The sequence below is a fragment of the Eumetopias jubatus genome, unplaced genomic scaffold, assembly GCF_037043125.1.
Source record: "Eumetopias jubatus isolate StellerSeaLion01/CBP00866 unplaced genomic scaffold, mEumJub1_p1.0 scaffold_11, whole genome shotgun sequence".
Taxonomy (NCBI): domain Eukaryota; kingdom Metazoa; phylum Chordata; class Mammalia; order Carnivora; family Otariidae; genus Eumetopias; species Eumetopias jubatus.
The window spans coordinates 1,390,159-1,403,408 of NW_028274817.1; the positions used below are offsets into that span (position 1 = coordinate 1,390,159).

The 13,250-nt window shown below is 38.4% G+C and overlaps 1 protein-coding gene across 1 annotated transcript in view; it reads left to right on the forward strand.

The window, feature by feature from the left end:
* GABRA3 (gamma-aminobutyric acid type A receptor subunit alpha3) overlaps window positions 1–13,250 on the forward strand; it is a 291,144-nt gene that overhangs the window by 151,204 nt on the left and 126,690 nt on the right. Inside the window, exon 3 of the mRNA XM_028091990.2 lies at window positions 8,894–8,961. Within this exon, the coding sequence (XP_027947791.1) occupies window positions 8,894–8,961 (68 nt within the window). The remainder of the gene's footprint in view (window positions 1–8,893; window positions 8,962–13,250) is intronic.

Genomic DNA, 13,250 nt, shown 5'->3' on the forward strand with positions numbered 1-13,250 from the left:
CCTTCTTTTCACTACATCTGTGTCTTTGGGTAAATACCCAGGAGTGCAATTCCTGGGTCATAGGGTAGCTCTATTTTTAATTTTTTGAGGCACCTCCACACTGTTTTGCAAAGTGGCTGTACCCACTTGCATTCCCACCAACAGTGTACGAGGGTTCCCCTTTCTCCACAACCTCTGCAACATTTGTTGTTTCTTGCCTTGTCAATTTTTGCCATTCTAACTGGTGTAAGGTGGTATCTCAATGTGGTTTTCATTTGAATTTCCCTGATAGCTAATGATGATGAACATTTTTTCATGTGTCTGTTAGCCGTTTGTAAGTCTTCTTTGGAGAAGTGTCTGTTCATGTCTTCTGCCCATTTTTTGACTTGATTGTTTTTTGGGTGTTGAGTTTGAGAAGTTCTTTAAAACATTTTTAATTTCAACCTGATTAGATTTTATTTCTGCACTAAGAGATTCTCTAGTGTCGTTTATGCTTTTTTCTTCATGCACAGCTAGTAACTTTATAATTGTTATCATGAATTCCATCTCTGACATTTTATTTATATCCATATGAATTAGAGCTGTATCAGAGATTATTACTTCTGGTTCTTTATTTTGTTGTGAATTCCTCCTTCTAGTCATTTTGCCCAGAGATGAATGGATGAACAGGAGAACAAAATAAACAATCTCAACCATGACCCAAATGAAATACACACTAGACAAATCCAAAGAAGTCAGAAACCCTAAAAGAGGAGATAAAGGAAAAAAAGAGGGGGAGAGACTATAATCTCCCAGGTGGACAAAACAGGGTGATCCACTTGGTCTTGGGTGTATTTTGGTCTGTTAGTTAAAAGACACTAAATTCCAGAATTGTAAAGAAAGAAAAACTTATATATATATTATTTAAAATATATATTATATATAATATAAAAACATATATATATAATTTAATATAGTGAAAGGAAGCCAAAAATGAAGAATATATGTATAAAATGTAAATGTAAAAATGAATGTTAAAAAAAGACTTAAAGAGTTGATACAATGAGAAACTGGTTGAAAAAGAAAAGAATAAAAAACCAAAAGGAAGTTTTTAAACTGAAAGATAAAGGTATCATGAGAAAAAACCTTGAATTCTATATACTATTTTCCCCTAGCACTGGCGTTTTGCAGTCCTGTGTGCTCCATAAACTTGGTGTTTGCCTGTTGTTCCAGCAGGTCTTCTGGGGGAAGGGCCTGCTGTGTTGATTCTCAGGTGTCTTTGCCTGGGTGGAGTTGCACCGCCCCTTGCTGGGGGGCTGGGCTCAGTGTAAGCTGCTTCTGGTTGCTCTATGTGGCTTCTGTTCCCTAAAGGCTTTCTGTGTTTCTTTAGAGGATGAAAATAAAAATGGCCATGCCCTGATCTCCAGCCCCAGACCTGAAAGATCATGGCCCCCTCTCTTCAGTAAACCCTCGGGGATAAGCAGTCTTCACTTTTGTGTGTGCTGAACTCTGCAGATTCCTGTGTTGTGCACCCACACCAATCGTCCCAGGGGAAGGCAGGGGGTCACTGTGTTTCTGCCCTTTGCAGGGCCCTGACATGGACAGCAGTCGGCCAATCATGTTGTGGTTCTCTTTATGGCAATCTGAGCTGAGAGCCCCCTCCTGGGCTCATTGACTGTAACTGGTTTCCCCACTGCAATGCTTGGGAATTCTTCCAGCTCAGGAACCCCCATTCTTTCCGTGACCCCGGGGTTCCTGAGACAACACTGTCCCACCTAGGATTCTGCCCCATTTTGCCACCTGAGCACCTTTCAGGCAGGGGTGTATCTCACTGGAGCAGACTTCTAAGGGTTCTGATTTTGCATTCCAGGGCTATATAAGTTTCTGGTAGCTCGCATACGGAGGCTCCCTCCCTCCACTGTTTATCTTTGGAATATCCCCTCAGATTCACTTCTCTGCACCTCTTACCTTGCAAAGAGTGGTCACTTTTCCATTTGTAGGATTCCAGCAGTTCTTTTCTTACATCTCAGATTGAAAGCATAGGTGTTCAGAATGATTTGATAGTTATCTAGCTAAATCATCATGGACCAGATGAAACGAGGTCCCCTACTCTTCCACTATCTTGCCTCCTGTTGTGTTTCTATATACTAATAACAAACCACCAGAAAGAGAAAATTAAGAAAACCATCTCATTTACAATTGCATCAAAAAGAATAAGATACCTAGTAATAAATTTAACCAAGGAGATAAATGACTTGTACACTAAAAACTATAAGATGTTGATGAAATATATTGAAGATGACATAAATAAGTGGAAAGGTATTCTGTGCTCATGGATTAGAAAAATTAATATTGTTAAAATGTCCATATTATCCAAAGCAACCTACAGATTCAATACAGTCTGTATCAAAACACCAAAACCTTTTTCACAGAACTAGAACAAAAAAATCCTAAAATTTATATGGAATCACAGAAGACTCCAGATAGCCAAAGCAATTTTGAGAAAGAACAAAGCTGAAGGTACCATGCTCCCAGATTTCCAACTATACGACAAAGCTATAGTAATCAAAATAGTATCATATTGGCATAAAAACTGACACCTAGATTAATGGAACAGAATAGAGAGCCCAGAAATGAACCCATACCTATATTGTCAATTAGTTTACAGCAAAGGTGCAAATATATATATATATATATACTGGGGAAAAGACAATCTCTTCAATCAGTGATGTTGGGAAAACTGGACAGCCACGTGCAAAAGAATAAAATTTGATCACTATCTACCGCCATACACAAAAATCAACTCAAAATGGATTAAAGACTTGAATGTAAGACTTGAAACCATAAAACTCCTAGAAGAAAACATAGATGGTAAGCTCCTTGACATTAGTCTTGGATTGGATTCTTGGATCTGAGGCCAAAGCAAAGGCAACAAAAGCAAAAATAGAGTAGTGAGACTACATCAAACTAAAAAGTTTCTGCAAAGCAAACGAAACCATCAACAAAATGAAAAGGCAGCCTACTGAATGGGAGAAAATATTTATAAATCATATATCTGATAAAGGGTTAATATCCAAAATATATAAAGAATTCAACTCAATAGCAAAAGAAACAAACATATAAACAAACCAATTAAAGAATGGGCAGAGGATCTTAATAGACACTTTACAAAGAAGACATACAGATGGCTAACAGGCACATGAAAAAATGTTCAACGATACTAAGTATCAGGGAAATAAAAATCAAAACTACAATGAGATATCACCTCACACCTGTTAGAATGGCTATAATTAAAAAGAAAAAATATTAACAGATGTTAGAACATGGAGAAAAGGGAACCCTTGTATGCTGTTGGTGGAAATGTAAATTGGCACAACCACAATGGAAAACATTTTGAGAGTTCCTCAAAAAATTAAAAAAAATCTACCATATGATCCAACTATTCCACTTCTGGATATTTATCTGATGAAAATGAAAATACTTATTCAAAAATATATATGCACCCCTGTGTTCATTGCAGTATTATTTAGAATAGCCAAGATATAGGAACAACTGAAGTGTTCATTGATAGATGAATGAATAAAAAAGATGTGACATATATATGTATATATATACATACAAATATACATGCACACAATGAAATACTACCCAGCCATTAAAAAGAAGGAAATTTGGCCATTTGTGACAACACGCATGGGCCTTTGGGATATTATGCTAAGTGAAATAAGGCAGACAGAGACAAATACCATATGATTTCACCATACCATATGATTTCACCTATATGTGGAATCTAAAAAAAAACACATGAACAATTATCATATGGTTTCACTCATATGTGGAACATAAGGAATAGCATGGAGGACCATAGGGGACGGGAGGGAAAACTGAATGGGAAGAAATCAGTAAGGGAGACAAATCATGGGAGACTCTGGACTCTGGGAAATAAACTGAAGGTTATAGAAGGGAGGGGGGTGGGGTAACCAGCTGATGGGTATTAAGGAGGGTGTGTGTTGTGATGAGCACCAGGTGTTATACACAACTAATGAATCGTTGAACACTACATCAAAAACAAATGATGTACTATATGTTGGCTAATTGAACATAATAAAAAAAATAAATAAAAGGAAGAAAATAGCCTAGGGAAAAGAAATGAACAAACAATACAAAAAATAATCATAGACACAGAGAATAGATTGGTGGTTATTGGAAGGGAAAGGAACTGTGGGGTGGGAGAAAAGGGTGAAGGGGGTCAATTGTATTGTGATGGTAACTAGGCTTATTGTGGTGATCACTTTGCAGGGTATACAGATATCAAATTATTATATTGTACACCTGAAACTAATATGTTACATACCAATTTTACCTCAATTAAAAATATATTTGCTCAACTAATGAATCATTGAACATTATATCAAAAACTAATGATGTACTATACCTTGGCTAGTGGAATTTAAATTAAAAAAAAAAAGAAAAAATATATTTGCTATACATTCCAGGTACCTGACGCTAGATGGAGTAGCATAAACACAGTGCTAGACATCTAACCTACCAAATGTCAAAAGCTGTGAGCCTTGCCCAGTCTGCAAAAGAGGGTGTGAGTCAATTGCAGAGATTAGATTAGAGCTAACACAGATTCCTGTAATTTCTGCTCCCCTAAATCACCTGTTTGTTACTCCTCTAGAGAGCTTATCTGTAATTAATACTATTGGGGGGTGGAGTCACTGAGAACTTACAGTATCTTCGTCCCCAAAGGTTGTCAAAGACAAATGGAAAGGCTATTAACATAAGAAGAGAGCACACCACCTCTCAGATCTGTGAAAGCCTGTCCACAAGTCACTGTAGCCCACTCCCTAAGTTCTTGTGGCTAACCAATCAAGACAGTCACATGGGAGCTCATTTCCACCAGTTCAGTCCATCTTCAAGATGAAAAGTGTGCACAACAATAAATACTTGTTCTCCAAAATTCCCAGTGATCTGGAAGTAAGAAAATAAAGTTAAGGTTTTGTCCTTCTAGCCAAGGTTCCAGTTCTCAAAGCCACACTGTTCTTAGTAAGATTGTCATTAGAAAAAATTGAAGAGCCCATTGTGGCCTCTAATGAGAAAAGGGGGTATAGTTGGCTTTTGTTCATAGCATTCATCTTATGAGCTTGTCTCTAATGGAATTGTGACAAACTTTCACCATAAAACATTTCAGTATCAGTAAAAAAAGAAAAAAAAATCAGACTTGAGCCAGAGGAAAGTGAATGAGGGATAGTGAGGATGTGTAAAACCATGTCAAAGGGAGAGGAGACATAGTCAAAGGAAGTGAGGATATTTAGTATGGAAAGAAACAAGAAGAGCAAATTTAGGGGTACCACTATCACTTTCTTTCAATCTCTGAAGATCTTTAAATCTCAAAAGATTAAGAAGCAAACTTTGTTGTGTGAGTCCAAAGGGCAGTGCTAAGACCAATGTTTTTTTTTTTAAGATTTTATTTATTTATTTGAGAGAAAGATAGCATGAGCAGAGGCAGGAGAAGAGGGAGAGTGACAATCTCAAGCAGACTCTGTGTTGAACATGGAGCCTGATGTGGGGTTTGATTCCATGACCCTGAGATCATGACTTGAGATGAAATCAAGAGTTGGATGCTTAACCAGCTGAGCCACCCACATGTCCCAAGACCAATGTTTATTTGTGTGCTAAGGTGGAACAGCTAGAGAGTTGGGGAACCTACTCTGGTTTTTGCTCAAAGGAGAAAATTCATGATTTCTTGGGAATCTATATGAAGTCAAACTAGAAAATACAGTTTGTTATGAGCAACATATTCAATATAAACACAGTGATCACTTGCTGATTGGCTTAGCTTTACTCTTTCAGATGAAAGTAAGCAGAAATGACATGGGGACTGGTTGATAAGTTCCCCACCAGTGGGAGTACAACTGAGGGCTAAGGTCATGTATGTTCATGTAAGACAGGCACTGTCTTTCAAGCACTTCCAATATCATGGTAAATTTGCAAAAGGAAAACATAATTCTCTTCACCTTTGGTTTCAAAGAGTAACATTGGAAGGAAATTGGATCCCCAAATCAAATAAAGCACCAAGAATCTGAAAATAGTTGTTAAACACAGTGGGGGTAAGGCCCTTTTATCTCTCCATTAATTCATGTCTTACATTGGTCTCTCCTGAAAAGACTGAACTGGGACTAGACTGTGAATTGTAGCCCTCACCAATTCTAGTCTAATTCACTGGTCTTTTCACTGAGTTAAATGAAAGAGCAAATTCCTAATCATTCTTTCACACAGAGAAGCTGGAGTAGTGAGTGGACACTCTCTTCTATGTCTTGGACCCAAGACCTTATATTTCTGGGTGACTTTTATCTATTTGTATTTTACCCATTTATCCTTTCTTGCCTTTTCCTTCAATACTTTTCTAATTACCTCCTCTCCTCTTTCTTTCTTCCCTCCTTCTTTACTCTCCCTCCCTTTTATTTTACACCAGTGTACTAGACCAAACTTCCCAATTCTCTTTCCCTGCTGGAAAGCCAGGGAAATTTCTGAAGCTTGGGTGAGCCCTAATTCATTGGGAAAGCAGCTTCTCCCCACTGTTTCCTTCTTAGCAATCAAGGGGTACCTTTTAAGTGAAAGTGACTAGTTGAGAGAGAGGAGGAACACCAAATTTCCATAAAACCTCCTACATTCCTCAGGCAGCTTGCTTCTTGCTACTATTGGGCACCTTTAGTCAGATGCTTTTTGCTTGGCTTTACAGTCAGAGTTCTTAGTACAAAGAAAAAATTCAGAATTTGTATGGTCACATACCCTCATCGTACAAGAAAGCAACTAAAAGTAACAGTCTTGTTCAAGTTATTCAGAAAGTCAAGGGCAGAGATCCAGAACCCAAGCCTTGCTATCTTAGCCCAAGACTCTTTGTTATAGCCATTTCCCTTTCTCCCTACAGTGACCACTTTCCCCTAGGTGGTCTCCTGCAATTTTACTTTACCACCAGTATTTTTTCTCCTTTTTTTTTTTTCCTGTGGTCTGGGTAATCTATTTTTAGTCTGTTTAACTATCTTACAATTTTACAATTATATTGGTTTAGAAAAGTTCTGTATCTAACTATGTCCTGCCTAGAATACTCAATTCAAATGTAATTGTGGTCTCTTCCATTCTTAGTTAAATTTGTTTTATGTACTTGCGGGTAGGACAATACTTCTCTAGTCAATGAACCTGGGAGTGTATCTGAGGGGACAAGTCTTCAGGAGGCGTGTTCTGGGTCCTGAAGTGTTATCTCTTCTCCTTCAAGTATAGAAATAGCTCTGAGGGAAGCCTATACTCTAGATCAAAACCAAACTACTTAAAACACAGCTCTAAGGGCGCCAGGGCGACATAGTCTCTTAAGCAACTGATTCTTGGTTTTGGCTCAGGATGTGATTTCAGAGTTGTGAGATTGAACCCTGCAAGATTGAGCCCCAGAAGATCAAGCCTGGCAAGAGCAAGCCCTGCAAGGGCAGGCTCTGCAGGGAACTCCACGCTCAGTGCAGAGTCTCCTTGGGATTCTCTCTCCCTCTCCCTTTGCCCCTACCCCCCTGCTCATGTACATTCTCTCTCTCACTCAAAAATAAATAAATCTTTAAAAAAAAATAAAACACAGGCCTAATTTGAAGGACGTTATTTGCTGATTAAGCCTGGGAGTAAGGTGTGTGTTTTGATTAACTGACTATAGTGCTGATTATTATTATTATTCTTAAAATGTAATGTTTGTAGATATATAGATATATATGAATATACATCAAATCTTTTGTGGACCTTATTGGTATTGGCTGTGCTACTGGTGTACTTGACTGGGGTTTGGTATGCTGGACTGAAGTGGGATGTATTTGAATTTAATATAATGAGGAAGTATTTGCTAGGCTGGAATAGGCTGCCCTGTGTTCTATTTGAGGTATACTGGAGTGTGTGGGCTAGTCTGAGCTACACTGGGGTAAACAGGGCTGACTGAAGCAGGAAAAGAGAGACTTAGCAATGAAATTTCACTTCTCTGGGTATCAGTTTCCAACTTGGCAAATATGTGATGAGATTCATCTATCCATACCAAAAATGTTCAGTGAGTACCATCTGAGTAACAGACTCCTTTTCAATGTACTGAGAATACAGGGATAACAAAACAGGGACACTGCCATACGGGAGTTTTTGGGTAAGGTAGGGGAGACAGACAAGTAAATAGACAGTACAATAAAGAAAAATAAATGCAAAGAGAATGTATCGAGTGATATCAGTCATCTTCAACTCTCAGTCACTTAACCCAATGAAAGTGTATTTCTCATTCATGCAAAGTCTGTTGTTGATCCAGGAAACATTTCAGGACAGTTGTCCTTCATGTGTTGGCTCATCATTCCAGCCTGTTTCAGTCTTATGGTAGCTCTATAATAACATGTTTCTATGATGACCATGGCAGGAAGGGTCTTAAATTGGATATTAATTGTTCCAGCCAGAGAGGGACACGTATAACTTCCTCCCACAACCAAAACTAGTCACATGGCCTCTCCCTATGTTAAGTGGGCAGGGGAGTGGCAGGGCAATCATTCCATCTTTCTGGAAATATTAAAGTTGGATATTAGAAGATTTGTAACCTACCACAGGTAAGGGTAATCCTAGTATGAGTGTCTAGCACATATGAATATCAGTGATCTCTCAGGGCTCTTCTTAAATTTTAGAGTTTGGGGAGTCTGTTGTCATTCTCAATGATATCTAAAGGGATAAACTTTGTACCTGTACCTAGCATGTTCTCTGAACAAATATTATAGGTGATAAGTTTTTGAGAGGTTTTCCTATCACTATGTCAAGTATCCTTTTTCAGATGTAGCAAGTTAGCTGTCATTTGGAGTACTGCACTGGACTCTCTCTGAGGTAAGGGAATTGACGTTCATGACACTCTGCTTTTCTACTTTCTTTGGCCTAGATGCAGTGACTGAAGTGAAGACGGACATCTATGTGACCAGTTTTGGCCCCGTGTCAGACACTGACATGGTAAGTTATGGTTCCCGCAAAGGTAAAAGTGAAAGATGATGCAACAGATCAACGAAAATAAATTGGAGTTTGTAGCTAGGTTTTAGGGAGAAGCCTTGTCTCATATGAATTTCCTACTCTCACCATCCTACATTTGGCAAATTCATCTTTTTCCCTGCTCTCCCAACCTATTCACACATAAAGCATATATGCTCATTGGTAATATCCTTCCCTTCTTTCCACAACACACTTTTCAAAATTAAACCTATATCCCTATCCTCAATTAAACTTTCCCTGACTTCTCTCTTCACATTTTGTCAACACTACACACATATTAGCAGAATTAGGTTTATGTGAGGAGAACATTGTGGTGGGGACTCTCGGAGAGTCAAGCAGCCTATGGTATCATCCAAGAAGTCTGTTCCTTGCAAACAGGCTCTATTTGTTGGGGTAATGGACTGACCATGGTGATGCAAAATATTTGGAGAAAGAGTCAAAACCACTTTTGGAAACTGATCCTTCTACAGATGTGTGCAGGGGAAAGCTTCAGAGCAGAATCAAGGAATAGAGCAGGGCATAGCAGAACAAGTAAGGGGAGACTCATGAGCCATCTTCAAGGACTTCTCCTTCTCCTTCCATTATCCCTTGCTGCCAAAGCAAAGAATGTAGTGGAGAGTTGAGGCAGGAGAACCCATCCTAATGGACCATCTGATCAATACCTACTAAGTATCAGATATTTGATTGAATAATTATCATGTAAGGAAACAAAGAAGCTATTATATGCTCAATATGCCTGGCAGTTAATAGATGCTCAAAGAATTTTTGTTGAATGAGTGACTTTGTATGGAAAATAAAAATCTTAAAATCAGAAAAAAATATTTAAACAGTATGAAATATCCAAAAAATATGAAATGTCCATGATCACTACTTAGATTTTTTTCCGTGTATCTTCAGTGGCACTACTACTTAGCAGGAGACAAGTTTTCTTTAGACCTGTTGGGTAAATATAAACAATTATATAGGGATGTGATAGAGTTTGTCTGTAGGTAATATAGAATGATTGAGTGGATTTGAATAGGGCAGTAAAAATATACAAGTGTTGTTTTAGAATGTTTTAGAATGACCTAGCAGTCTGTACAGGGTGGACTACAAGGCGGAAAAGACAAGGCTAAGAGTTGGTTTAGGTATGTTGACTTTACATGGCTCTTCAATCAGGCAATGTCTATAAGTCAGTTGGAAAAGTAGGCTAGTTTTCAGCAGAGGGAGTCATGAGTGGTTGTGAAGCCAGGCCTGAACTTTGTTTTTCAAGTGTGGAACAAAGAGGATACAGAGATATAACATACTCCCTGTATACTCCTTAAGGAAAAGTACCAAGTCTTTATGGCTTCCCTGGCACTTAATAGAATACTTGACACATAGGGAAAGCTCAGGAAGGGGCATGTTTGATGTAGGAGGGGTGGAGGAGATGGGTCTCTCACAGGGACATCAGGAAGACCTGTATGTCTAGATTAGTCGCTCTCAACCTGTTGACTACTAATGCCCACAGCTTTAGATCCAGGCATGTGTTAAAACTATTGTCAGTTGGTCATTCAACAAGTATTCCTTAGAAGCCCAACTCTGCATTTTAAGAGGCTCTAGAAATCCCTATGTTCAGAGAGCTTATAGGCCACTGGATATAACCAGATTCACCAGAGATATGCAGCTCTCTCTTTGTATTTCTGGGAACGAATGATGGATTAGGAGTTTTACAAGAAAGTGACTGAAGCTGCTCTTTGAACACACACATTTACACTCACACCCTCTCATTTACTCTCACTCATACGCCAACATCCACAAATACATTCAGACAAATATACATGTGTACAAGAAAATACATAATAAAAATAATCCACATGCTATCCCAGGCACCTCATGAACACACATGTGGAGACACCTAAATCCAGGAATACTGTGGAAACACACATGTAGCCTCTACCCAAACCAGTTCCTTCCCCACCCAAGTAGGCACATGTGGGTATACAGAGGCCCTGGAGACATTTCAAACAATCCAAATTTTGTATCTCTTGAAGTTTCATATTCTACTCGCTTGTTTTTCTCCCTCATGATTAAGTGGAAGCAACAGAATGGCTTTCCTGATAGGGAGGGCAGACTTTGATCAGATAAATTTCAGGTTATTTTTAGCTGCACTTCCATCTTGTTACAAGGTAGAATAGCTATGATCACTCTGGCTGGGAAACACATTAATGGTGTTTTTAAAAATTTCTTCTTCCTGTACTCCTTAGTATACTGTGGCAATTGACCCTAGGTCAGGGATGACTTTTTGGGTGAAACATCAGAAAGTTGTCTGACTTTAGCAACTAGCTGAAACAATAACCCAGGCTCTCCTGAGACTACAGACTGCTTGGGCGAGTAGATGAAAATTAGAGCTGGCTGGGTTCTTGACTCACTTCCAGCCAAACGGAATTTTGGTCCAGAATACTTTCCTAAGGAAATAGGGACAAGTTTCTTGTTCACAAAGAGGAAAAACTGTGGTGCCAGTTTGAGCATTGAACCAGTGTCACCCGTAACCCTTTGCAGCCATTGTACTCCTTACTAAACACTGACCTCTACAGACATAGATGCTGAGTTTGAGAAAAAGCTCCATAAAGGACCATATTTGTTTTGTTAATCTTCATATCGCCAGTATCTTACCAATGTTTGACACTTGGTAGACTTTCAACTATTTGTTAAATGCAAGAATAAATGAGATGTCACAAATTAAATTTTGAGGGGAAAAATATGACTGTGTTTCTCTGCTTGACTGAAAGTCCTTCAAAGGTAGAGAGCATGTCTGGAACATATCTGTATCTCTAGCACCTAGCATAGGACATGATACATGCCCTTTGTTAAATGTTTATTGAAATGATATGAAACATTAATAGCAAGCCGTGCAGACAAAGAGTAAAAGTAGCTTTCTTTAGGAGACACTGTGGAATAGCAAGACTAGTGAGTCAATGATTGATGACTCCAAGCTTTGGGCTACTAGTTTGAGTGACTTTGCCATTTATGAATGTAAAGAGCTGTGACAATAGGTAATTGGGCAGAGAGATGAAAGCAAACAGTAGTAGATGTTTCTAAGGGAAAAGTCAGAGAAAGAAAATTTATTAAAGAGTATAGATATAAATTAGAAACCGATTACAATGGGAATTTTATAGTCATCACAAATGAAAGTCTTGTGTTAACCATTTGTAACAAATAAAGCTTGATGGTCAAAAAAAAAAAAACAAACATGCTGCTCCTCAGTAATACCAATCCTGTACCTATGCTCTCCCAGGAGAGAAACAGAACAAGGGATATGATCCCAATTTGAATTATCTAAGGCCATATGACCATCTATGACTTTCTATTTTTAGAAGAATTTACACCATTTTCTCATTCCATGTATGGAAAGATGGTGTAGGTGGCAGTGAGGGGAAGGCTGCAAAAGATTTAGTGAAAATGCAGTTTCATTGCCATTTCTCTCTCAAATTGGTTATGTCCATTCCTCACCAGTGAGCAATGGCTCTTGGCAAGCAGAAATTTTCCCTTTTCTCCCAAGATCCTTTGAATCAGAATGCAGAGAAAGTAGGATACTGGCTTAAAAATGGAAAACTATGCATATGATCAGTGATTGGAAAGGAAGGTAGAAAGGAGACAGTTGATATTTTCTAAGAGAGTAAATCTTAAGTGTTCTTACCACACACACACACACACACACACACACACACAAACACACACACACGTGACCATATGAGGTGATAGAGGTGTTAATTTGATTGTGGTAATCATTTCACAATGTATACATATATTAAATGATCACATTATACACCTTTACAAATCACATTGTACAACCCAAATATAAACAATTTTTAGTTGACAATCATACCTCTGTTAGGAAAAAAAGAAAGCTAACAGCTGAGAAAAACTTTGGATGCTCTCCTGGTCCAAAGCACCTTCTATAAAAACTTCTATTCTAATTCTTATCCTAAGGCCCCAGGTTTTGACATACCACAGGTTCAGGGACCCAGGGTCCTGGATTATGTATTTAATGAATATCTATCTGAATGTACTGATAAAGCTAATGGGAAAATAAGGAGGACAAAGAGCAGTAATGTTAGTAGAGTCAGAACGAGAGCAACTGGGAAACTTAAAATGCCAATTCTAGGTATTGTCAACTTCACTCTCTTCCCAGGGATACTTTAACTGTTTAGATGCCTGCTAGGTAACAAGTGCCAGCTGCCGCTTGTCAACAGAGAAACTTCCTAGGGTATACAGTGGACAGCCAGGTTATG